This window comes from Mastigoproctus giganteus, chromosome 11 (genome assembly GCF_048544385.1).
Source record: "Mastigoproctus giganteus isolate SK-2022 chromosome 11, ASM4854438v1, whole genome shotgun sequence".
NCBI classification, from domain to species: Eukaryota; Metazoa; Arthropoda; class Arachnida; order Uropygi; family Thelyphonidae; genus Mastigoproctus; species Mastigoproctus giganteus.
In genome coordinates, this window is record NC_143585.1 from 57476286 (window position 1) to 57500372 (window position 24087).

Consider the following 24087-nt stretch of genomic DNA (forward strand, 5'->3'; position numbering starts at 1 on the left):
TAAATTAAAAATAGTAGAGGAAGAAAGGGACCAGGAGTAATGATACAGGCAGATATGAAGTTCTCTGAGCAGTGGAAACAAGTGGACATGTTTAGGAAATTCTTTAGGGAAGTGGATACCAAAGGTTTATAAGACTCTAAGAAGGAGCTAGATGATTTTGTAATATCTAAGAGGAATGTGGAAGAGAAATTGTTGAAGTTAAACAAAAGAAAGGCACCTGGGATGGACGGGATACATCCAATTAAATTAAGGAAGGCATCAAAGGTGGTAATAAAACACTTAACTATAGGTAGGAGAGTGTCACTGGATTCAGTAGAAGTCCTTGTGGACTTCCGATGTGTGAATGCATTCCCAATTCACAAAAGTGGATCAAAGGGTGACACAAGTAATTACAGACCTGTAAGCTTAACTTCTGTTCCAGGGAAAATAATGGAGTCACTGTTTAAATAAGTAATGCAGGACCATCTAGAGGAGTGCAGTTATACTTCAGTAACAGAATGGGTTTTCTTAAGGGGAAATCTTGTCTGAACAATTTGACTGGACACTATGATGCAGGTACAAAGGAACTGGATGCAAAAAGCAATTTTGATATCATATACTTGGATTTTCAGGAAATGGCTGCACATAAAAGATTGCTGTACAAATTGGAGCGGTGTAGCATTAAGGGCAAGCTACTGCTATGGATAAAGGGATGGATGATTGAGAGAAGACAGAGTGGTTATCAATGGACACTGCTCTTTGTAGAGTAATGTTATCAGTGGAATACCCCAGGGTTCGGTGTTGCACCCATTGTTGTTTTCTGTATTTTTAATGATATTGATGAATGTATATCGTATTTATTAATGATATTGATGAATGCATATCAGGCTTAATGTCTAGGTTTGCAGATGACACAAAGTTTGGCAGGATGGTTAATGACAGTAATGATGGCATGCTACTGCAACAAGATCGATAAAAACTAGGCAGGTGCACTAAGAAATGGTATATGAAGTTAGCATTAGCATTAGTAGAGGCATTGATGCAAGAAAGCAAGCTTATGCAGCATCAGCCAAAAAAAAAAAAAAAAAAAAAACACTTCCACTTCACCCCTCTGTTCGTTCAAAATACCTGTCCAGCTGAGCCTTAAACTTATTTAGGCTATCAACCTCCACCACAAGGGATGGAAGTCTGTTCCACCAACCAACCACCCGCTGGCTAAAGGCAAATTTCCGCACGTCTATCCTACATCTGTCTTTCCTCAATTTGAATTTATGTCCTCTCAGGTGGTTTTTCTGAGCTAGAGGAAGAATCCCATCAGCATTGAGCATGCTTAAACCATTCAAGGCTTTACACACCTCTATCAGATCACCTCGCTGGTGCCTAGTCTCCAGACCTTGAGGCTGTCACAGACATTCTCTCAGATATGCCAGACAAGCTGTTCTTGCTACCTGTGAGTCTAAAACGCTGATGGAACTGATATTCGGGTGACACTCAAGTCAAAGTGGACCCAATTTCGGCGAAGTCCGGACGGTCTATGACAGCCAAATCCTCTGCTTGCACCTTCACGATGGTGGGACTGTTAGTAATCCTGGGTATAACCTTCATGCACAAGTACATGGTGGGTGACCACCCAGGTGTGAACCAACGTAAGCAGGGGTCGAGGTGTGGCGCCCACACCACATGGAGGAACGCCGCCCCTCTATGTTACCAGGCAGTACTAGGTGGTAGATGACTCTCATCAACCGGTGAAAAACCACCACTTTGCTTATTGGAGGCTTGAAGTGGTGGAACCCATGTTTAGTCTCTAGAGCTAAGTTCCGGCCAACCCTTCCCTATCTCTTCCATCATGCAGTATGATTGATGATTTTTGAGGTTATGATGAATGTCGTGGCGAGATCCAATATTCCTTACATTTCGAGGGTACAGCTCTAAAACGGTGTTCGCAGGCCGGCCGCTAGTTAGTACACCGGACTGAACCTATTGGTAACTCTCTAGGAAGCTTCCGGATCAGCTAGTGTATAATCTTGCTACCTCTACTCTGCCAGATAGTGACTGGAGGGAGTCCGAGTAGTGTGTATGCGGGGAGCATTGTCGAGGCCACGTTATGTCAAGGATCTGGGTATATTCTTACCACATGTACGCCATATCCAAAAATTTCATTACATCATACAGCATGTCCCACCCACTTTTTCTTACTATTGAATACACCATGAATTGTCAAAATAATAGAGCAAGCTTATCTGCAAAAAGATCTAAACCTCCCAAGGACTTCCTAATTCATTTCACAAATATACGTGGTCTCAATTCTAATCTCAACGATGTCCATTTCCACTTGCAGTCTTCCAAACCCCATGTACTTTTTCTGACTGAATCTCAGTTATCAGTTGATTCAACTACTGCTCATCTCAGATGTCCAAATTATTTGCTGTATGATTCCTTTCGCCTCAAAGGTGGTACTTGTGCATATGTCCGTTCTGATATTCCCTGTCAGAGACTTGGCAATTTGGAATCTCCTCTCTTTGATCTTCTCTGGCTTAAAATCTCTCTGCCTCATTGTGTAAAATTCATCTGTTGTCTCTACCGTTCTCCCAACTCCACTAATCACTTGGAGCTCTTTGACTTCCTCTCTTTGCAACTTGACTTTCTCCAGTCCAACTTTCCTAACAGTGAGGTAATTTTCCTTGGTGATTTTAACGTTCACAACTCCAGCTGGCTTCCGTTTTCTAGTCACACCGACCCAGCAGGTCGAGATGCTGAGGCTTTTGCAATTACTAATGACCTAGCACAGATTGTTCATTTACCTACAAGAATACCGGACAATCCTAATCATACAGCCAATACGCTTGATCTTTTTCTCACAAACAACCCTTCTAAGTACAAGGTTGAAGTGAGAGGTCCTTTAGGCACTTCAGATCACAACTTGGTGATTGCCTCTTCTCCAATGGAACCTTTATCTCATGGCTATTCCCAACCTCGTATTGTTTGGCATTACAAGAATGCAAAATGGGATGACCTGCGAGACTTCTTTTCTTCTTTTCCTTGGTCTGATTACTGTTTCCAAACTTCTGATGTCAACGTTTGCTCAGATCGTGTCAGTGAAATTATTCTTGCAGGAATGGAATCCTTTATCCCACACTCCACTTTAAAATCTCGTCCTTTATCTAAACCTTGGTTTTCCAATAAATGTGCTAAGGCTGTCCAAGAGAAGAACGTTGCATATCGTAATTGGCTTGTTTCTAATTCTTCAGTTTCATTTTCTGCCTACACCAAAGCTCGCAACAATTGTAAAGCAGTTATTAATCAATCCAAACTAGAGTTTGAACAGGCTAAGAGTAGAAAACTTGCTTCTTGCCCTAATGGCAGCCGAGCATTCTGGTCTCTTGCCAAAGCTATTGGCCGCAACTTTTGCCCATCTCTGCTCCCACCTCTGTCCAAACCAGATGGTTCAGTTGTCACTTCAGCCAAGGATAAAGCTGACCTGCTAGCATCCCATTTTTCTTTGAGCTCATGTATTAATGATCTTGGTAAAACACCTCCCACCATTCCTAACACGCTCCATTCAATGCCTCCTGTGGTCTTCCGTCAAAAGGATATCAGAAGGATTTTGATGAATCTTGATGCTAAGAAAGCTCCAGGTCCTGATGGTATTTCTCCACTTGTTCTCAAAACCTGTGCTCCTGAACTTACTCCTATTCTTTGCCGCCTTTTTTCACTTTCTTATTCCAAAGGTGTTTTTCCTTCTGCTTGGAAATTTGCTCATATCCAGCCAGTTCCTAAAAAGGGTGACAAATCCCTCCCATCCAATTATCGTCCTATTGCAATTACTTCTACTCTTTCTAAAGTAATGGAGAAATCAATTAACCGCCAACTCTTAAACTACCTAGAAACCTTCCGTCTGATCAACGATCGCCAGTATGGATTCCGTCAGTGTCGATCCACTGGTGATATTCTGGCTTATGTTACCCATTTATGGACTAATTCAATGGAAAGGTTCGGTGAAACACAAGTAGTTGCTCTTGACATATCAAAGGCTTTTGATCGTGTTTGGCATAAAGGTCTTCTAAACAAGCTTCCATCTTATGGTTTGCCAACTGTTTTTAGTAATTGGTTATCCAGTTTTCTCTGATCGCTCACTGAGGGTGATGGTAGATGGCTCTCTGTCTTCTAACTTCTCCACTAATGCCGGTGTCCCCCAAGGTTCAGTTCTTTCCCCCACTCTTTTCCTCTTGTATATCAATGACCTTCTTCCATTGACTGGAAATCCTATCCATAGTTTTGCCGATGATAGCACATTGCATTCAACTTTCCATTTTGAGAAACCTTGTCCAGCTCAATCAGCTTCAAGTTTTCGAAAATCTGCTGCCAATTCCTTAAATGCCGATCTTCAGGTAATTCTCCAGTGGGGCAAAGACAACTTAGTTGATTTCAACCCTTCTAAAACTCAATCTTGTCTTATATCTCGCAAAAAGGATTCTTCTGCTCCTATGCTTATCTTTAGTGACACTCCAATTTCTAGGCAAAATGATATATCTCTTTTGGGGATTACCCTGACTTCTAATCTCTCTTGGCACAAGCACATTACAAATATTGCTTCCTCTGCATCTAAAAAACTTGGTTTTCTCTTTCGCTCTCGGCGTTACTTTTCTTCCAAACAGCTGCTCACTCTGTATAAATCGCAAATCCGCCCTGCCATGGAATATTGTTCCCACATCTGGGGTGGTGCCCCCAAAACCTCTCTCAGGCTTCTTGATTCCATTCAGAAGAGGGCAGTTAGGTTAATTAATGATTCATCTCTAACAGAGTCTCTCCACTCGCTGTCTCATAGACGCACTGTTTCTGCTGCATGCCTCTTCTACAGATACTTCCATGGGCACTGTTCTTCTGAATTGGCTTCTATAATTCCCGCTCTCTCTTTCAAAACAGTCCGAACACGTGCCGCCACCAGCCAACATCCATTTACTGTCCAACTTCAAACCCACAGAACCAACTTTTCATCTTTCTTGTTTATTCATTCAATTTTCTGTCGTTTTCTGGAACAACGTTCCTTCATATGTCTGTCCTGAAAATTACAATCTACAGAAGTTCAAGTCCAATATCAACAAATATCTTCTTTCGTCTTCTCAACCTCCAACCCAAGCACGGTACTAAGTACTATAGGTTATAATACCTCTCGTGTTTGGGGTTCTCATAAAAAAAAAAAAAAAAAAAAAAAGACACTGTAATTTGCAAAACTTAAGCCTTTCTTCGTAAGAGCACCCCTTTGTTCCATTCACTAATCTTGTTGCCCTTCTCTGTACTCGTTCCAGCAGCTCTACATCCTTCTTGAAATGAGCCCTCCAGACCTGTATACAGTACTCCAGGTGTGGCCTGACCATCGCCTTATACAATGGAATAATCACCTCCTTATCCCTGCTGGAAAAATTCCTGTATATCATTGACAATACTCCATGAGCTACTCTTGCAGCCCGTCTGCACTGCTCAGAGAACTTCATATCTGCCTGCACAACCACCCCCAAGTCCCTTTCATTCTCTACCACTGTCAGTGTTGTACCACAGAGTTGATATGTTGCTCTGGGGTTGCTGTTTCCCATGTGTAGTACTTTACATTTGTCAATGTTAAACTTCATTTGCCACCTCTCAAGCCCATCTGCTCAACCTTTCCAGATCCTGTTGCAGCAGCATAGTGTCAGTAGTGTCCTTGACAACCCTGCCAACCTTTGTATCGTCTGCAAACTTGGACATTAAGCCCGATATACCATCATCAATATCATTTATAAATACAGAAAACAATAATGGACCCAACACTGAGCCCTGAGGGACTCCACTAATAACATCAGTCCACGATGAGCAGTGTCCATTGATTACCACTCTCTGTCTTCTCCCCCTCAACCACCCCTTTATCCATAGCAGCAATTTGCCTCCAATGTCACACTGCTCCAATTTGTGTAGCAGTCTTCCATGTGCAACAGTATCAAAAGCCTTTCTAAGATCCAAGTATATAATATCAAAGTTATTCCCTGCATTCAGTTCTTTTGTGACTGCATCATAGTATCCAATCAAGTTGGTCAGGCAAGACTTCCCCTTAACAAAACCATGCTGTGTCTGAGCTATAACTGAAGTCTTGTCTAAATGATCCTGCAGTGCTTCTTTAACCAGTGCCTCCATTAATTTTCCTGGAACAGAAGTTAAGCTCACAGGTCTATAATTACTTGTGTCAGCCTTTGATCCTCCTTTGTGAATTGGGGTCACATTTGCACATTTCCAGTCTATGGGTACCTCCCCTGAGTCCAAGGAAGCTCTCATAATTATGGCTAAGGGTTTGCTTACTTCCTTTGCTGCCTCCTTTAATATAACTGGATAGATCCCATCCACCCCGGGTGCCTTTCTTGTGTTTATCTTCAACAGTTTCTCCTCCACTTTACTCCCAGTTATTTCAAGATTCTGTAGCTTACTGCTAGAGTTGAATACACCTCTGGCATTCCCCTCGCTGAATAACTCCTCGTGTGTGAATGTCGATGCAAAATATTCATTTAGTTTGTTAGCTACCTGAGCAGGATCATCAACAGTTGACCCATCAATATCAAGTGGACCAATCTGATTCATCCCCTTCCTTCTAGAGTTTACATAAGTAAAGAACTCTTTGCTGTTTTTCTTTGCATCTCTTGCCAAGGATTTCTCGTAATCTGCCTTCGCCTGCCTAACCTCCTTTGTAACTTGGTTGCATATCAACTTGTATCTATCATAGGCTTCTGTGTCATGTGTTAATTTGTAAGTATCCCATGCATTTTTCTTCTCTGCCATATGCCTCATTAGTTCATCTGACATCCATTTTGGCCTAAACCTTGAACAATATTTCTTAGTTGGTATGTAAAGCCTAGTAGCTTCCAAGATAAGTTCTTTGAATGCTTCCCATTTTGAATTTGCTGTTGGTAACATCATCAGTTGGTCCCACTGTATAGAATTTAAATACTGTCTCAGTCCATCGTAGTCGCCTTTACGGAAGCAATAACCCTTCCCTTTACCCCTAATGGTAGTTACCACTTTGAGTAAATCCCACTTCAGCACACTGTGATCACTGCCACCTAGTGGTTCATTTATCTGCAGATTCTTAATGCATGAAGAATCACTGCTGAGTTTACCATTGACAACTGCAAAGTACTGCATATGGATAGCAGTAATCCCACAGTAACATACCAAATGGATGGTACTACTGAGGGTAGTGGAAAATGAAAAAAGACCTGAGGATAACTCTTCAGTCAGATATGAAGCTCTCTGACAATGCAGAGGCAGCAGAGAATTCTGTCAACAATATACAGAATTTTTTGCTAACAGGGATAAGGAGGTGATTTTCCCATTGTACAATGCAATGGTTAGGGGCCATCTTGAGTACTGCACGCACACACACACACACACACAGGTCTAGAGGCCTCATTTTAGGAAGAATGTAGAGCTGCTGGAACACGTACACAGCACGGCAACAAGTTGGTGTGGGGAACAATGGGGTGCTCTTACCAAGAAAGGCTTCAGTTCTGCAAATTGCAGCATCTATTGTAGATTAGATACCTGCAAAGTAATCCGATTTAGGTGTCTGAGGCTTTGAACAACTTGAGTAAAATCAATGCTGATGGAATTCTTCGTCTTGCTCAGACTACACACACACGGGGAGGGGGGGGGATATTCAAACTGAGGAAGGATGGTTGCAGAATGGATGTGTCGAAGTTTGCCTTTAGCCAGCAGGTAGTTGATTGCTGGAATAAGCTTCCATCTGTTTTTGTTGAAGTGGATAACTTGAATAAATTCAAGGAAGAAGCAGAACTGTTGAAGGGAATGGATGGCAAAATGTTTTTTTTTTGTTGTTCTTATGCTATATAAGCTTGCTTCCTTGCATCATTTGCCACTATTAATACTAATACAAACTACCGTCTGGTGGTTCTGATGGAAATGGGTAATAAATTTAAGGAAGAATTAGACAAATTATTAGTACGAATGGACAGATGAGGTGAGTTGAGTATGTATGTGTCAGGTTATGGATAAGCTTGCTTCCTTGCATCATTTGCCATCTATAAATTAATCCAGTTTATAGATGGCAGCCTGTCTCTGCAGAATAGTGACACCCAAAACTTGGGTTCAGTCATAGGAAAGTCATTAGAAGAAAATCTTTTTGTTAAAAATAGATAGCACAATTAGTAGCGAGTAGCAAGAAAAGTTAACCAGTCATTTATTCACTCACTCAGATTTTGGAAATTAAACTTGCCCATTAATCATGCCCTATTTAAAGTGTATGGCTACACCTTCCACAGTGCAAGTGCAAGTCAGCCTTTTTTAGTGTGAAATTTGTGTCATTATATCATTTATCAAATAATTAACTGCCAATACACTTCTATAGTTCAATAGAAGAATCAATAAACCTCCATGATTCAACAGATGAGTAAGAAAGGGTTTTTTATTGTTATTATCATTTTTATAAATTTCATTATAAAATTGTACATTGTAGATGGCATGTATACTGTAGAACTGGACAAGTCTTTGAACTAGAAACTGAAATTTTTCTAAGAAAGAAGCACACACACACACACACTGCTTTTTGCATACACTTGCTTCCAACTGCTTTGAAGACACTGCTTGGCTGGTAAAGTTGGCTTACTTCATCATTATCTCAATGCATATGAATGAATTGAATAAAGATATATAGGGGTAAAATCAAACCATCATGGATATCGATGAAAATCTGCAAAGGGAGCCTAATGTTTATAATCACTATCCCTCCCCACACGCCAGGTGGAAAAGACCCATGTCCAAATCCTGTACAAGGAATTCTTATGGGCTTTTTTATATAAATGCTTACTGAAAACGGTTCAAAATTTAAAGGAATATTTTCAGTGATGTGCCCCCACTCCCAAGGAGCTATACTAGAATAATAAATAGAAGCCATGAAATATACCGTATTTTCCGGCTTATAAGATGCGGTTTTTTTTCGCGAAGAAATACTCGGAAAATCACCCTGCGTCCTATATAGTCGATGTCAGTTTAGGCCTAAAGACTACCAGCAATGCATTTTCGATGACGCAATGCCAGTAAACTGAGTTCTGAAAACTTCCCTTTGCAATTCACACCAATTTTACTTAAGATTTATCTGTGAAATATATTTTTGACAATTATCAGCAGTTACAATCTATGGCAACAAAACATACCAGTAATCTTTTTCTCGTGGAAAATTTGTTGAAATCTGTGTGATATGAATCTCACAATCAGAGTAAAAACTTGTTTCATTTTCCCATGTGTTTGCTTCCTCTATAATATGATCTCGCGCTTTTATGGTATGGCGCACTAATTAGACTGGATTGGGATTTTTCAATTCCGTCTTTTACAAAGAGAAAGTGACGAAACAAACATTTCATTATTGGTTGAACATTTACCCAAGCGTATACCATTAAAAAAAATAAAAATAAAATAAATGTAACTCCATTTAATTTATTTTTAATACCTACCCCCTGATTACGTCCCATATCACACCATATCGCCATATTTGTTTACATCAGTCTGTAAAAGATCGCTTCTTAGTTTCACCATAAACAGTATCGAAGGATAATAGAAGGGTTATTATTTTTTCCAAAATATGTGGCCAAAACTAGGGTGCATCTTGTATGCCCATGAAATTATAAGCAGGAAAATACGGTAAAAGTACTTTCCTTAATTTCATAGCAAAGAATTATTGCATTGTGTGTTGGATGGGAGGTGTACAAGTATGCAATTTAAAAGCAACAATGTATGAAATTATTAGTTTTGTGATACAATGATCATGAGAGTAAATCTAACCTTTTTGTCTAGAGTTCTTTCTTTAACAAAATTGAGGAGTTCATCTGTGACACTGTTAAAATCTTTCTTAGCAGCACTTATAATTGCCATTACTACTTCATATCGAACAGTTTCATCTGGATCATGCTGTCTTTGTCGAAGTTGTTCTGTAACAAGAAGGTAAAAATCATAAACACACACACACACACACACACAATTAATTCTGGTCACATTTTCTTGTATACAATTTTATCACAGCAATATCTAACTTTTTTTTTTTTTTTCCAATACTCAGCTCCTGGTTTTATTTAACGATACATCAAGTGATATTAGCATTATATGCAGTAATACTAAACAAGCATATGAACAACAAGAGTGAATAATAAATAAACAATGAATAATAACTAAATGTAATACGGTGAAAAGAAAACCTCGCCATATTATGTTTACATCTTACCATATTACACCTCGCCACACAATAAATATAGTGCAGCTGACCCTTGAACAACATGGGTTTGAACTGCACGGGTCCACTTATACGCAGATTTTTTTCAATAAATATATTGGAAAAAAATTTTCCAATTTGTGACAGCCTATATATCTTTGTATATAATAGATATATATCTTTGAGATATATATATTTGTATATAATAGCTTATTTTTTGATGTTTGCACATGAGGCAATGCATGCATAAACTCGAGAGAAGAAAAAAGTAAAAAGTATAAAAAATCATATTAAGTAAATAGTATGAGATGAATTAACAACTTAATAATTGTATCCCATTTTAAAAACGGGTAGCCTACAGCTAGTCTATTATAAAAAGTTAAAATTTATCAAAACTTATGCACACAAACACTTACACAGACCATACATGGCGCTATTCACAGTCAAGAGAAATGTAAACAAATGTAAAGATGCAGTATTAAATCATAACTGCATAAAATTAACTGTAGTACATACTGTACTACTGTAATAATTTCGTAGCCAGCTCCTGTTGGTATTGAGGTGAGCTCAAGTGTTGCGAGTATCCGCTTAAAACGCCATGTGATGCTAATAATCTCTGCGTGAGTAGTTCGTCTCTCCAGTGAATTGCATATCGCAGTAAAAAGTGATCTCACATGTTCTCGTGTATTTTTCATCGTGCTTAGTGCAATAAATACCATAAGCCTTGAATAACACCATGGGACCCATACAAAGTGATTGTCTGCCGTTTCAAGATAAATGAATCCCACGTAAAGACCATCGTAAAAAAAAGAAAAGGAAATTAGTGAAACAGTCGCTGCAGCTACAACAGCAGGCACGAAAATCTAGCACTTTTTGGGAAATACCTTTTTATCTCGTACTGAAAATGCAGCTTTTATGTGGGTGCAGGATTGCTATAAGAAAGGCATACTATAGACTCTGATATGATTCAAGAAAAAGTGAAGTCATTATATGACAACTTAAAGCAAAAGGAAGATGAATGATCTAAAGATGGAGAATTTAATGCCAGCAAAGGATGGTTTGATAATTTTAGAAAGAGGGTTGGCTTAAAAAATGTCAAGATAACAGGAGAAGCAGCTTCTGCTGACCAAAGGGCAGCAGACAAGTTCCCAGACAACATTAAGAAAATCATTGAGGAGAAAGGATATCTGCCTGAACAGGTTTTTAATGCACACAAAAGTGCCCTATTCTGGAAAAAAAACCACAAAGGACATTTATTATTAAGGAAGAGAAGCAAACACCAGTATTTAAGGCAGGAAGGGATAGGCTAACTCTACTGTTTTGTGCAAATGCAGTCAGGTCTATGATCAGGACTGCCCTTATCTATAAAGCTGCTAATCCTCGAGCCTTGAAGGGAAAAGATAAACACCAGCAGCCAGTCTTTTGGTTGAACAAAAAGACAGCCTGGACAACAAGAACCCTTTTCTGGATTGGTTCCATCGATGCTTTGTCCCTGAAGTCAGGAAGTACCTTGCCAGTAAGGGACTGCCTTTTAAAGTTCTTTTGATATTGGGCACCAAAGGCGTTGAAGTGGTTTATTTGCCCCCAAACACAACGTCTATAATTCAGCCTCTAGATCAGGGGTCATAAGGACCTTTAAGGCTCATTACACACGGTACTCTATGGAAAGGATTGTCAACTCTATGGAAGAGAACCCCAATAGAGAGAACATCATAAAAGTCTGGAGGATTATACCATTGAAGATGCCATCATTGTTATAGAAAAAGCAGCCAAAGCCATCAAACCTGAAACAATAAATTCCTGCTAGAGAAAACTGTGTCCAGATGTTGTGCATGACTTCACTGGATTTAAGACAGAGCCAATCAAAGAAATCATGAAAGAGATTGTGGATATGGTAAAAAAAGGTGGGAGAGATGAAGGGTTTCAAGATATGGATCTTGGAGAAATTCAAGAGCTAATAAACACCACACCAGAGGAATTAACAAAAGACGACTTAATAATAGTAGTAGTAGTAGTGGCATGTGATGCAAGAAAGCAAATGTATGAGCTTATGCAGCATCAGCCAAAAAAAAAAAAAAAAAAAAAAAAATCACACCATTCCCTCCAAATGGAAATGAGTGCTTCTGAACCAGTGCCAGACGATGAGAAAGAAGACGTAGAAGAAGCAGCAGCAGTGCCACAAAACAAATTGACATTAGACAATCTGGCAGAAGGGTTCTGATTATTCAAGACAGCTTCTGACTTCTTTTACGACATGGACCCTTCTATGATATGGGCACTGAAACTAAAACAAACAGTGGAAGAAGGATTGGTACCAAATAGAAACATTTTTAGAAAAATGAAAAAGCAAAAAAAGTCAGACAGAAATTCTGATGTATTTTCGTAAAGTTACACTGAGTGTGCCTGTCTCTCCTGCCTTCCGTTCCACCTCCTCCACCCCTGAGACAGCAAGACCAACCCCTCCTCAGCCTACTCAACGTGAAGACAGAGGACAAAGACCTTTATGATGATCCACTTCCACTTAATGAATAGTAAATAATCATCATGCCATACAGTTAATAAACTTATCTGTGTGTATGTGTGAGAGGGTCTTCATGTGAAAATCTAATAGCATTAGCATTACTAGAGACATACGATGCAAGAAAACAAGCTTATGCAGCCTCAGACAAAAAAAAAAAAAAAAAAAAAAAACCCTCCCATTTCACCCCTCCATTCATTCCAAATGCCTATCAAGCTCAGCCTTAAATTTATTTAGGCTATTAGCTTCCACAACAAAAGATGGATGCCTGTTCAATCAACTAACCACTGGCTAAAGGCAAATTTTCACACATCTACTCTACAACCTCAATTTGAAACTGTTGTCCCCTCAGGTTCTTAGTCTGAGCAATAGGAAGAATCCTATCAGCATTCAGCTTGCTCAACCCATTCAAGGCCTTATACACCTCAATCAGATCACCTCGCAGGTGCCTACTCTCCAGGCGCTGCAATTTGCAGAACTTAATCCTCTCTAGGTAAGAGCACCCCTTTGTTCCCCTCACCAATCTTATTGCCCTTCTTTGTAATCATTCTAGCAACTCTACATCCTTCCGAAAATTAGGAACTGTACTCAGTATGCTAGATGTGGCGTGACCATTGCCTTGTACATGGGATAATCACCTCCCTGTCCCTGCTAGCAAAATTCCTATATATCATTGACAAGACTCCATCACATGCCCTGGCAGCCCATCTGCACTGCTCAGAAAACTTCACATTTGACTGCACAATTACCCCCCAGGTCTTTTTCACTTTCCACTTCCCTGAGTGTAGTACCACATAGTTGGTACGTTTCTCTTCAGTTATTGCTACCTATATATAGTACTTTGCATTTGTCAATGTTAAACTTCAGTTGCCACTTATCAGCCCATTTTCCCAACTTATCTACATCCAGTTGGAGTAGCATACTGTCATTACTATTGTTAACAACCCTGCCAACCTTTGTATCATATGCAAACTTGAACATTAAACTGATATACCTACATCAACATCATTGATAAATACACACAAAACAACAACGGGCCAGCACCGAACACTGGGTAACTCCACTAATAACATTTGTCCACGAAGAGCAGTATCCATTGATTACCACTCTCTGTCATCTCCCAATCAATCATCCCTTTATTCATTGTAGCAACTTACCCTTAATGCATACCTCTCCAATCTGTACAGCAGCCTTCCATGTGCAACAGTATCAAAAGCTTTCCTAAATCCAAGTATATGATATAAAAATTATTTTTGGCATTCAGTTCCTTTGTGACCACATCATAGTATCCGATCAAATTGGTCAGACAAGACCTCCCTTTAACAAGCCCATGCTGTATCTTAACTATTACCGCAATCTTGTCTAGATGATCCTGCAATGCTTCTTTAACCACTGATTCCATTATTTTCTCCGGAACACAAGTTAAACTAACAGGTCTGTAGTTACTTGTGTCACCTTTTCAACCCCCTTTTTGATTTGGTGATACATTTCACACCTCCAGTCCATGGGGACCTCCTCTGAGTCCAAGGAAGTTCTCATAATTAGGGCTAAGGGCCTGCTTACTTCCTTTGCTGTCTCCTTTAATATAATTGGATTAATCCCGTCCATCCCAGGTGCATTCCTTATGATTAACTTCAACAATTTCTCCTCCACTTTGCTCTCAGTTATTACTAAATCGCTTAGCTCCCTGTTAGCGTTTGATAAACTTCTGCAAAACCCCTCACTGAATAACTCCTCGTGTGTGAATGTAGATATAAAATTCTCATTCGGTTTATCAGCTACCTGTGCATGACCATCAATAGTCAACCCATCTATGTTAAGTGGTCCAATATGATTCATGCCTTTCTTTCTAGAGTTTACATAAGTAAAGAACTCTTTGCTGTTTTTCTTTGCATCCTTTACCAAAGATTTTTCATAATCTGCCTTCGCCTACCTAACCTCCTTTGTGAATACCTGGCATAGGCTTCTGTATCACATGATACTTAATATGCATTCTTCTTCTTCTTCTTCTTCTCTGCCATGAGCCTCATTAATTCATCTGACATCCATTTAGGTCTAAACCTTGAAAAGTATTTCTAAGTTGGAATGAAAAGCCTAGTAGCCTCCAAAATGAAGACCACGAAGGCTTCCCATTTAGAATTCAATGTTGTTAACATTAAGTACATGATGCTTAACCTAGCGTAGCTTCACCGCCCACGTTATTTCAAAAAACACACACCAAAATTTGTCTAACGCTAGGCGCCGCTAGCATACCCATGCATAAATACACTGGTAACCCACTGACAGTCTTTTGTCAGTCTGGCCTGCAGCGGTAAGTTCTTGTCATTCAGATTTTCCTTGCCTTTATCTTTGCTTTTTTCTACTTTCATAGCGTTCTGCTTACTTCTGTAAGGTCATCCATGTTCTGTATGCATTACCTTATTAACACATTATGTAATTGCAAACCTGGTATAATATTATTAAAATTTTTATTCAAAATTTAAAATTGATATTACCACGTGGACTTTCGCACGTGTACTTTGACATACAGAACATGTCGGAAACAGAAGTAAGGGCATTGCTGGCTTTTCCATGATTTTGGTGGATGACCTCTGATGAAGACACAAAAATTATGAGAGACTCCGCAATGCTATCTCCACCTAGGTCGTCTCTTCAAAAAATTCATTTGGTTTACTTTTCTATAGTTACAATTATTTTTTCCGGTTTCTTTCTTCCCCCCTTCATTCACAGCGTATATCGCTCCCAGGGTACACCGTATTTTCATTAGTTCATTTCTATGCAAATAAACATCTACTTAAGTGTATTTTATACTAATAATATTTTATATATACATTATGGCTGTAGGGTATTTTTGCAATAGCAGTGATCCTGATCCATAATTCATGTTACTGTAATTCAGTCTTATCTAATCTTATTTAATCTAATTCTTAATTTTTCTTCCCTCCTATAGCATATAACTTCTCTATTGTATTATTCTTGATGATTATATATATATATATAAATATATATATATATATATATATAGCTGTTAAATTTTCTGGCTCCTTACTGCAAATATTTAAACATAACACAATCAATTTTATTAATTCTCAGTTATCACTGTGTTTAGGTTCTCAACAGTATGAGGTTTTTGGAACAAACATTGCTTTCAATAGCCTCTACCAAAAAAAAAAAAAAAAAAAAAATCAGAGGTTATATTTCCTGAATTGAGCAGCCAATTGTTAGGACCAAACACCTGATCCACTTACCTGTTAATTTTTCATTTTATAATTTCCAAAATTCGATGGAATAATGTGGAAGGATACCATCCAACATGAAAAAGTGGCCTTTTCCTTCAATTTTAGGATGAGTTAAATCTTGTAACAATAATAAACAGTTGCCTAAAGTAACACATCTAATGAAAACAAAATGGTCCAACAATCCCCACAGAGAAAATTCCAGCCAAATCAACAAACAATGCCCAGAGTTCAATTTCTTTTTATTTATATATTTGTAACAATGTTTACTGGGCCATCACTGGGAATGTGCCCAATAAATAATGTGTATATGCCCATTGAACTGCCTAATGAAATCACAAGGTTTCAACTGCATAGAAAATTATTTTTACATATCTGGAGAAACTTTTGTGCAAATTCAATTCGCCCTACCTTAAAAATTATTTTTCCCTGAGTTTGGGGTATTTTTTTTACAAATTAACTTAACTGCGCTGGGAAAAATGAGTAAAAATTATTACATAGTTTTATTAACTTGAGTTGTGAGGAATGACCTTTTGGAAGGGAGTTTGTGTTTTTTTTTTTTTTTTTTTTTTATTGGCATGTGAACTATATATATAGTTCACATGCCAATAAATAATAATATAGTTTTTGCTACAGCATAGCTGTCAACCTCTAACTTCTGGTGGTTTTTATTTTTTTTATTTTTATCCAGCTTTGGAATAACCTAAAATTAAATTTTGCTGAAAAACATTAATTTTTTTTTTTTTTGTATTAACATGACTACAGCCACTCCCCGACTTATGTAATGGTTGTGTTCTGTGAAACTCTACATAAGTCGTAATTTCCCTAAATGCTTGTGAAACACTCGCAGCTGTGCATGCTGAATTTGATTGAAGCAAAAAAGAAATGTTCAATGAACATGTAAATAGAATTATTTATTAAATTTTTTTCTCTCATGCACAGGAAAAATTACAAAAGTGGACAAAATTACAAAAATTTCAAAATTGTAAAATTACAAAAAAAGAGAGGAGACAGGCATAACATCAGCAAGTTTTACCTTTCGAGCATTGTTGCCAGAATTAACTCTCCAGCTGATAAGAACGCCACTGTGGAAGTTGAGGGCTGTGGAGATTTAGAAGGGGTTTTCCCAATGCATCACAAAATTTATCTGCAATTGCAGAATCGGCACTGGAGACTTCATCACATAATTTAATGTTTTGGAACCCAGCACGATGCTTAAACCTATTAAACCACACATTGCTTACCACGAACTTGGTTTTGGGGTTCACCGTACCTATCCTTAATATCTTCATAAATACTTCTTGCTTTTGCTTAAATGACCATTGGACTCAAGGGCACTTGCTTCTGAATTTTCCATCCATATTATTAATATGCACCATATATATCACCTGAACGCTGTTTTGTGATCAATGTTAATCTTAAATGTGTTGATTCTTTAACAAGTTTTTTATACGCACACTGTCCCTTAAAATAGTATTCACTTTTGAAGCAACGAGACCTAATTCCATGCAATAGATTACAAACTTTGTTGTGCTTCATACTTTTTAATTAATCATCTTCATTGCTAAATCAATTTTGTTTTGTTTCCTAGCACTGCCAGCACTTGCACTTTCCGTTGGTCCCCTTCCCTTCACCACTGTAATAAGTAAATAGGAATGAAGAGAAGATTCTGAAAATTTATTTATGTTTTTTTTATATAATTGAAGATTTCAGTGAAGGGGAACTCATTTCACCATAATACTGTAACATAAAAACCCACACAATTCCAGTTATCGGTATTCTTGCAAATGCAATAAGATCGAGTTTACAACCCATTTATAACTGATTGTGCTAACAGAAAAACCCAATAAATCGGAAAGTGCAAATTGTTTTATTGTTTTATGGTAGTGACCTCCAGAAATGTGTTTTAGAAAAATATCACAAAGGCATTCAAAATTGATTAAATGATGATGAAGAAAGTGTAGTGCAATTTCCATTATAAAAATTACCTTTTAGAGAGATAAAAAGCTTAGTTATATAATGAAAATTTCAATTTCCAAGGTCTTGGAACGAATTACAAAAAAAAACAATGTGTGCTTGGGTTCACATACGATATTTTCATGATACCTCCATTTATTCCGACGGGATGCAAAATAAGTTTCCATGATTTTTTAAGTTCGCACAGGGCGGCGAAAACTTACGTAAAGTCGAATTTCTGTAAGTCAAGTATTACATACGTATCATTTTATCCATCCACTCGCAGTGAAGTGCTTGTATTTCTTTTTTAAAGTAAAGGAACGTGTTCATAAATGTGGCCTCTTTTTTTTTTTTTTTTTTTTTTCCTATAACATAAAGGGTTCAAACAGCAATGTCATGGCCAGGTGTCAATATATTTCCAAAGAAATTATTTTATTTTACATTTTTCCGATTAATAATTTAGCATTAGTAAAGGCACATGATGCAAGAAAACAAGCTTATATAGCATCAGCCGAAGGAGGAAAAAAAAAAACCTCCTCATTTTATCCATCCACTCGCTCCAAATGTTTGTCTAGTTCTGCCTTGAATCTATTTAAGCTATCAACTTCTACAACAACAGATGGAAGTTTGTTCCAGCAATCAACCACCCACTGGCTAAAGGTAAACTTCCGCACATCTATCCTACAACTGTCTTTCCTCAATTTGAATTTATGCCCTCTCAGGTGATTATTCTGAGGAAGAGGAAGAATCTCATTAGCATTAAGCATGCTCAAACCATTCAAGGCTTTATGCATCTCAATCAGATCACCTCGCAGATGTCTAGTCTCCAGACACTGTAATTTCCAAAACTTAAACCTTTCTTCATAAGAGCAACCCTTTGTTCCATTCACCAATCTTCTTGCCCTTCCCTGTACTCATTCCAACAGCTCTACATCCATCTTAAAATGAGGCCTCCAGATCTCTATACAGTACTCAAGGTGTGGCCTGACCATTGCCTTATACAAGGGGATATATAAATAAATATACTAGAAAAATTCCTGTATATCATTGAGAAAACACCATGATCTACTCTTGCAAACTGTCTGCACTGCTAAGAATACTTCATATCTGCCTGCACAATTACCCCCAGGTCCTTGTCATCCTCTACCACTCTCAGTGTAGTACTACACAGTTGATACGTTACTCTGGGGTTACTGCTTCCCATATGCAGTACTTTACATTTGTCAATGTTAAACTTCAGTTGCCACCTCTCAGCCCATCTCCTCAACTTTTATAGATCTTGTTGCAGCAGTGTACCATCATTAACAACCCTTCCTACTTTCATATCGTCCGCAAACTTGGACATTAAGCCTGATATACTATCATCAATATCATTACTAAATACAGAAAACAACAATAGACCCAACACTGAACCCTATGGGACTCCACTAATAACATTAGTCCATGAAGAGCAGTGTCCATTGATTAATACTGTCTGTCTTCTCCCACTCAATCTGGTGTGTATGGGCTTGGCACACCCAGGGTCCAGCTGGATATCATCATTATTCTTCTCTTTCTTGGTGATTCCTTTCTACTCTGTCTGTCTGTCTGTCTGTCTGTCTGTCTCTCTCTCTCTCTCTCTCTCTTCTCAGGGTAATAGGAAAATTTTTCTTTTTGCCTGGTGCAGCATAAGCCTCAGGCTTCCTTGCACCATATGGCTGCTAATAATAATAATGTGCAACAGTATCAAAAGCCTTTATAAAATCCAAAATTTATGATATAAAACGTATTCTTTGCATCCAGTTCCTTTGTGACCACATCATAGTATCCAATTAAATTGGTCAGGCAAGACTTCCCCTTAAACCCACGCTGTGTCCGAGCTATAAATGAAATCTTGTCTCAATGATCCTGCAATGCTTCTTTAACCAGTGCCTCCATTAATTTTCCTGGAACAGAAGCTAAACTAACAGGTCAGTAATTGCTTGTGTCGTCCTTTGATCCTGCTTTGTGAATTTGGGTCACATTTGCACATCTCCAGTCCATGCATACCTACACTGAGTCCAAGGAAGCTCTCATAATTATGGCTAAGGGTTTACTTATTGCCTCCTGTAATATAACTGGTAGATCCCATCCACCATTGTAGCAGGATACTTAATGATTTTGTAATAACTAAAGCAAAGTGGAGGAGAAATTGTTGAAGTTAAACATAAGAAAAGCACCCGGGGTGGATGGGATCTATCCAGTTATATAAAAGGAGGCGGCAAAGCAACTAAGCAAACGCTTAGCCATAATTATAAGAGCATCCTTGGACTCAGGGGAGGTTCCCACTGACTGGAGAGTGCAAATGTATCCCCAATTCACAAAGGGGTATCGAAGGGTGAAACGAGTAATTACAGACCAGTTAGTTTAACCTCTGATCCGGGTAAAATAATGGAGTCACTGGTTAAAGATGCATTGCAGGATCATCTAGACAAGACTGCAGCAATAATTCAGACACAGCATGGGTTTGTAAAGGGAAAGTCTTGTCTGACAAATTTAATAGGATATTATGATGTGGTTACAAAGGAAATGGATGCAAAAAATAATTTTGATATCATATATTTGGATTTCAGGAAAGCTTTTGACACTGTTGCGCATGGAAGACTATTGTACAAATTGGAGCAGAATGGTATTAAGGGGAAGTGGGAGAAAACAGAGGGTGGTAATCAATGGGTGTTGCTCTTCGTGGACTAATGTTATTAGTGGAGTCCCACAGGGTTCGGTGTTGGGTCCACTGTTGTTTTGTATATTTATCAATGATATTGATGAAGGTATATCAGGCTTTATGTCGAAGTTTGCAGATGATACAAAGGTGGCAGGGTTGTTAATGACAGTAATGGCAGTGTTCAACTGCAACAGGATCTAGATAATTTGGACAGATGGGCTAAGAAGTGGCAACTGAGGTTTAACCTTGACAAATGCAAAGTACTGCATATGGGTAGAAGTAACCCCAAAGAAACGTACCAACTGTGTGGTATTACACTTAAGGTGGTAGAAAATGAAAAGACCTGGGAGTAATTGTGCAGTCAGATATGAAGTTTTCTGAGCAATGCAGACAGGCTGCCAGGGCAGGTCATGGGGTTTTGTCAATGATATATAGGAATTTTGCTAGCAGGGAGAAGGAGGTGATTGTCCCTCTGTATAAGGCAATGGTCAGGCCACATCTTGAGTACTGCGTACAGGTCTGGAGGCTTCATTTTAGAAAGGATGTATATTTACTTGAGTGTGTACAGAGAAGGGCAACAAGATTGGTGAGGGGAATGAAGGGATCCTCTTACCAAGAGAGGCTTAAGTTCTGCAAATTGCAGTGTCTGGAGATTAGGCACCTGCGCGGTGATCTGATTGAAGTGTATAAGGCCTTGAATGGGTTAAGCACGCTGAATTCTAATGGGATCCTTCCACTTGTTCAGATTACGACCTAAGGGGGCATAAATTCCAATTAAGAAAAGACAGATGTAGAATAGACGTGCGGAAATTTGCCTTTAACCAGCGGGTGGTTAATTGCTGGAACAAACTTCCATCTGTCGTTGTGGAAGTTGATGGGTTGAATAAATTTAGGGAGGAACTGGACAGGCATTTGGAGGGAATGGTGTGATTTTCTTTTTTTTTTTTTTTTTTTTGGCTGATGCTGCATAAGCTCATACACTTGCTTTCTTGCATCACATGCCGCCACTACTACTACTAATACTACCCCAGCTGCCTTTCTTATATTTATCTTCAACAATTTCTCTTCCACTTTGGTCTCAGTTATTACAAAATCATCTAACTCACTGCCAGAGTTTAATTCACCTGTGGCATTCTCCCTGAATAACTCCTCATGTGTGAATGTAGATGCAAAACACTCATTTAGTTTGTTAGCTATCTAAGCAGGATCATCAACAGTTAAACCATTGATATGTAGTGATCTGATTCATCCCCTTCCTCCTAGAGTTTACATAAGTAAAGAACTATTTGCTGTTATTCTCCTTTGCCAAAGATGTCTCGTAATCTGCCATTATCTGCTTAACCTTCTTTGTGACTTGGTTACAGAGCAGCTTATATCTATCATAGGCTTCTGTGTCACATGTTAATTTATATATATTCCATGCATTTTTCTTCTCTTCCACATGTCTCATTAGTTCATCTGACATCCGTTTAAGCCTAAACTTGGAACAATACTTCTTAGTTGGTATGAAAAGTCTTGTAGCTTCCAAGATTAATTCTTTGAATGCTTCCAATTTTGAATTTGCTGTTGGTAATATCATTAGTTTGTCCCACCATATAGAATTTAAATACTGTCTCAGACCACTGTAGTCACCTTTGCGAAAGCAAAAACCCTTCCCTTTACCCCTGATGGTAGTTACCTCTTTGAGTAAATCCCACTTCAGCACACTGTGATCACTGCCATCTGCAGATTCTTAATGCATGAAGAATCACTACTGATAATCAGGTCAGGAGTATTACTCCCTCTAGTTGCTTCCCGAACAAGCTGCTGTAGAAAACAATCATCCAATATATCCACAAAAGCCTTGCTAGTGTGTGAGTGACCAACTATCCAGTCAATATCTGGGAAATTTAAATCCCCCATTATAAGACTCTCTGATTTACTGGCCCACTCTATTTCTCTGTACAGTTTTTTATTATTCTCATCAGAGTCATTGGGCCTAAAACACGATCCTACTCTCAATTTTGCTTTCCCTGTGCTTATGTCACACCAAACTGACTCAACACTGCACTGTCCAGTCATATAGACTGGCTGTACTTCCTTAGATTTTATGTGTTTCTTAACTAATAGCATAACCCATCCTCCCTTACTGTCCTGTCTATCCTTCCTGTACACACTGTACTCGCCAAATACCAGTTCTGCATTCCTTATATCTGTGTGACACCATGTTTCTGATAACCCAACAACATCTGCCTTTTATTTTTTGATCAACACCTCAAATTTATTTACCAAACTCCTAGCATTGGTGTTTGATTTGATTTGATTTAAGAATTCTTGGCGCAAGAGATACTGCGGCTAAAATGCGCCTGTAAAATTTTATATTTTATATAATGGTTTTGTTTTAATTCGTATATTGCTGCTAATGATTTCCAAGAGTAACAGAGAATGACTATAGCTTGCTTTAGAGATAATATTTAGTTTTATATTTGAGTGTAGTAATTTATTTTCTTGAGGAATTGAAAAACATCTGCTATATTTTGTCTATCTTCCAGTATGGTTTTGAGAGTGAGGGAGTGATGTTTGTTTAGCTCTTTGAAGGAGTTTCGGCACTCATCTGCAAAAGCTGGACAAGTAATCAGTACATGTTCTACTGTTTGTTGTGTGTGACAGATAGGGCATAGAGTGAGATCCTCTCCTAGCAAAAGATAAGAGTGACTGAAATACGTGTGTCCTATCTTTAACCTAGCAAGTATCACTTCATCGCGTCTGTTTTTCTGAATGCTGGATTTCCATGGTTGGAGTAATCTTTTAATCTGGTGCAATTTGTTAGTGGTAAGTACTTGCCATTGCTTCTGCCAGTGATGTATCCCATTGTGATCAATAACGTGTTTATAGTCTGAGAAAGGGATATATTCTGATGCAGAAATATTGTTGTTAGCTTCTTTGGCAGCTCTGTCTGCTTGCTCGTTACCATGTATTCCGACATGGCTTGGGATCCAGCAAAATCTAAAGTTACGACTTTGTTCAAGGAGTTTTGATATTTTGTATTGAATCTGCTGTCGTAGAGGATGTTTGTTAGAACTGATATTTTGTATTGCCATCATGGAACTACGGGAGTCAGTAAAAATTATGCTGTTTTGAAAACTTGAATGGTCGATTTCGTCTAGTGCTAACATAATGGCTTGCAGTTCTGCGGTATAAATGCTACAGTCTTTTGGGAGTTCTTGGGCCAATGTGATGTCAGAAAAGTAAACTGCCGCTCCCACATGAGAATCAGTTTTGGATCCATCTGTATATAGAAAGCAATGATCTGAAAATTGTGCCTTATAAGCGGCATGCAGCTGTTGATGGTTTATATGAGAAAGGATTTGTTTGCTCGAAATGTGGAAGGAGGAGTCACGTAAAGGTTGTCTGATTATCTATGGTGGAGTAGACTGCTTCGTCAGCGGATTTATGTTATCTAGGTTAAGCTCTCTACTGAGAAGAAGGTTTTTTA

At 38.5% G+C, this 24087-nt stretch overlaps 1 protein-coding gene across 4 annotated transcripts in view; it reads right to left on the reverse strand.

Moving 5' to 3' along the window:
* LOC150078026 (sister chromatid cohesion protein PDS5 homolog A-like) overlaps positions 1 to 24087 on the reverse strand; it is a 797139-nt gene that overhangs the window by 495809 nt on the left and 277243 nt on the right. For all 4 annotated transcript variants that reach the window (XM_090384327.1, XM_090384329.1, XM_090384326.1 and 1 more), the window contains exon 12: positions 9796 to 9941. In XM_090384327.1, coding sequence (XP_090240453.1) covers positions 9796 to 9941 — 146 coding nt within the window. The remainder of the gene's footprint in view (positions 1 to 9795; positions 9942 to 24087) is intronic.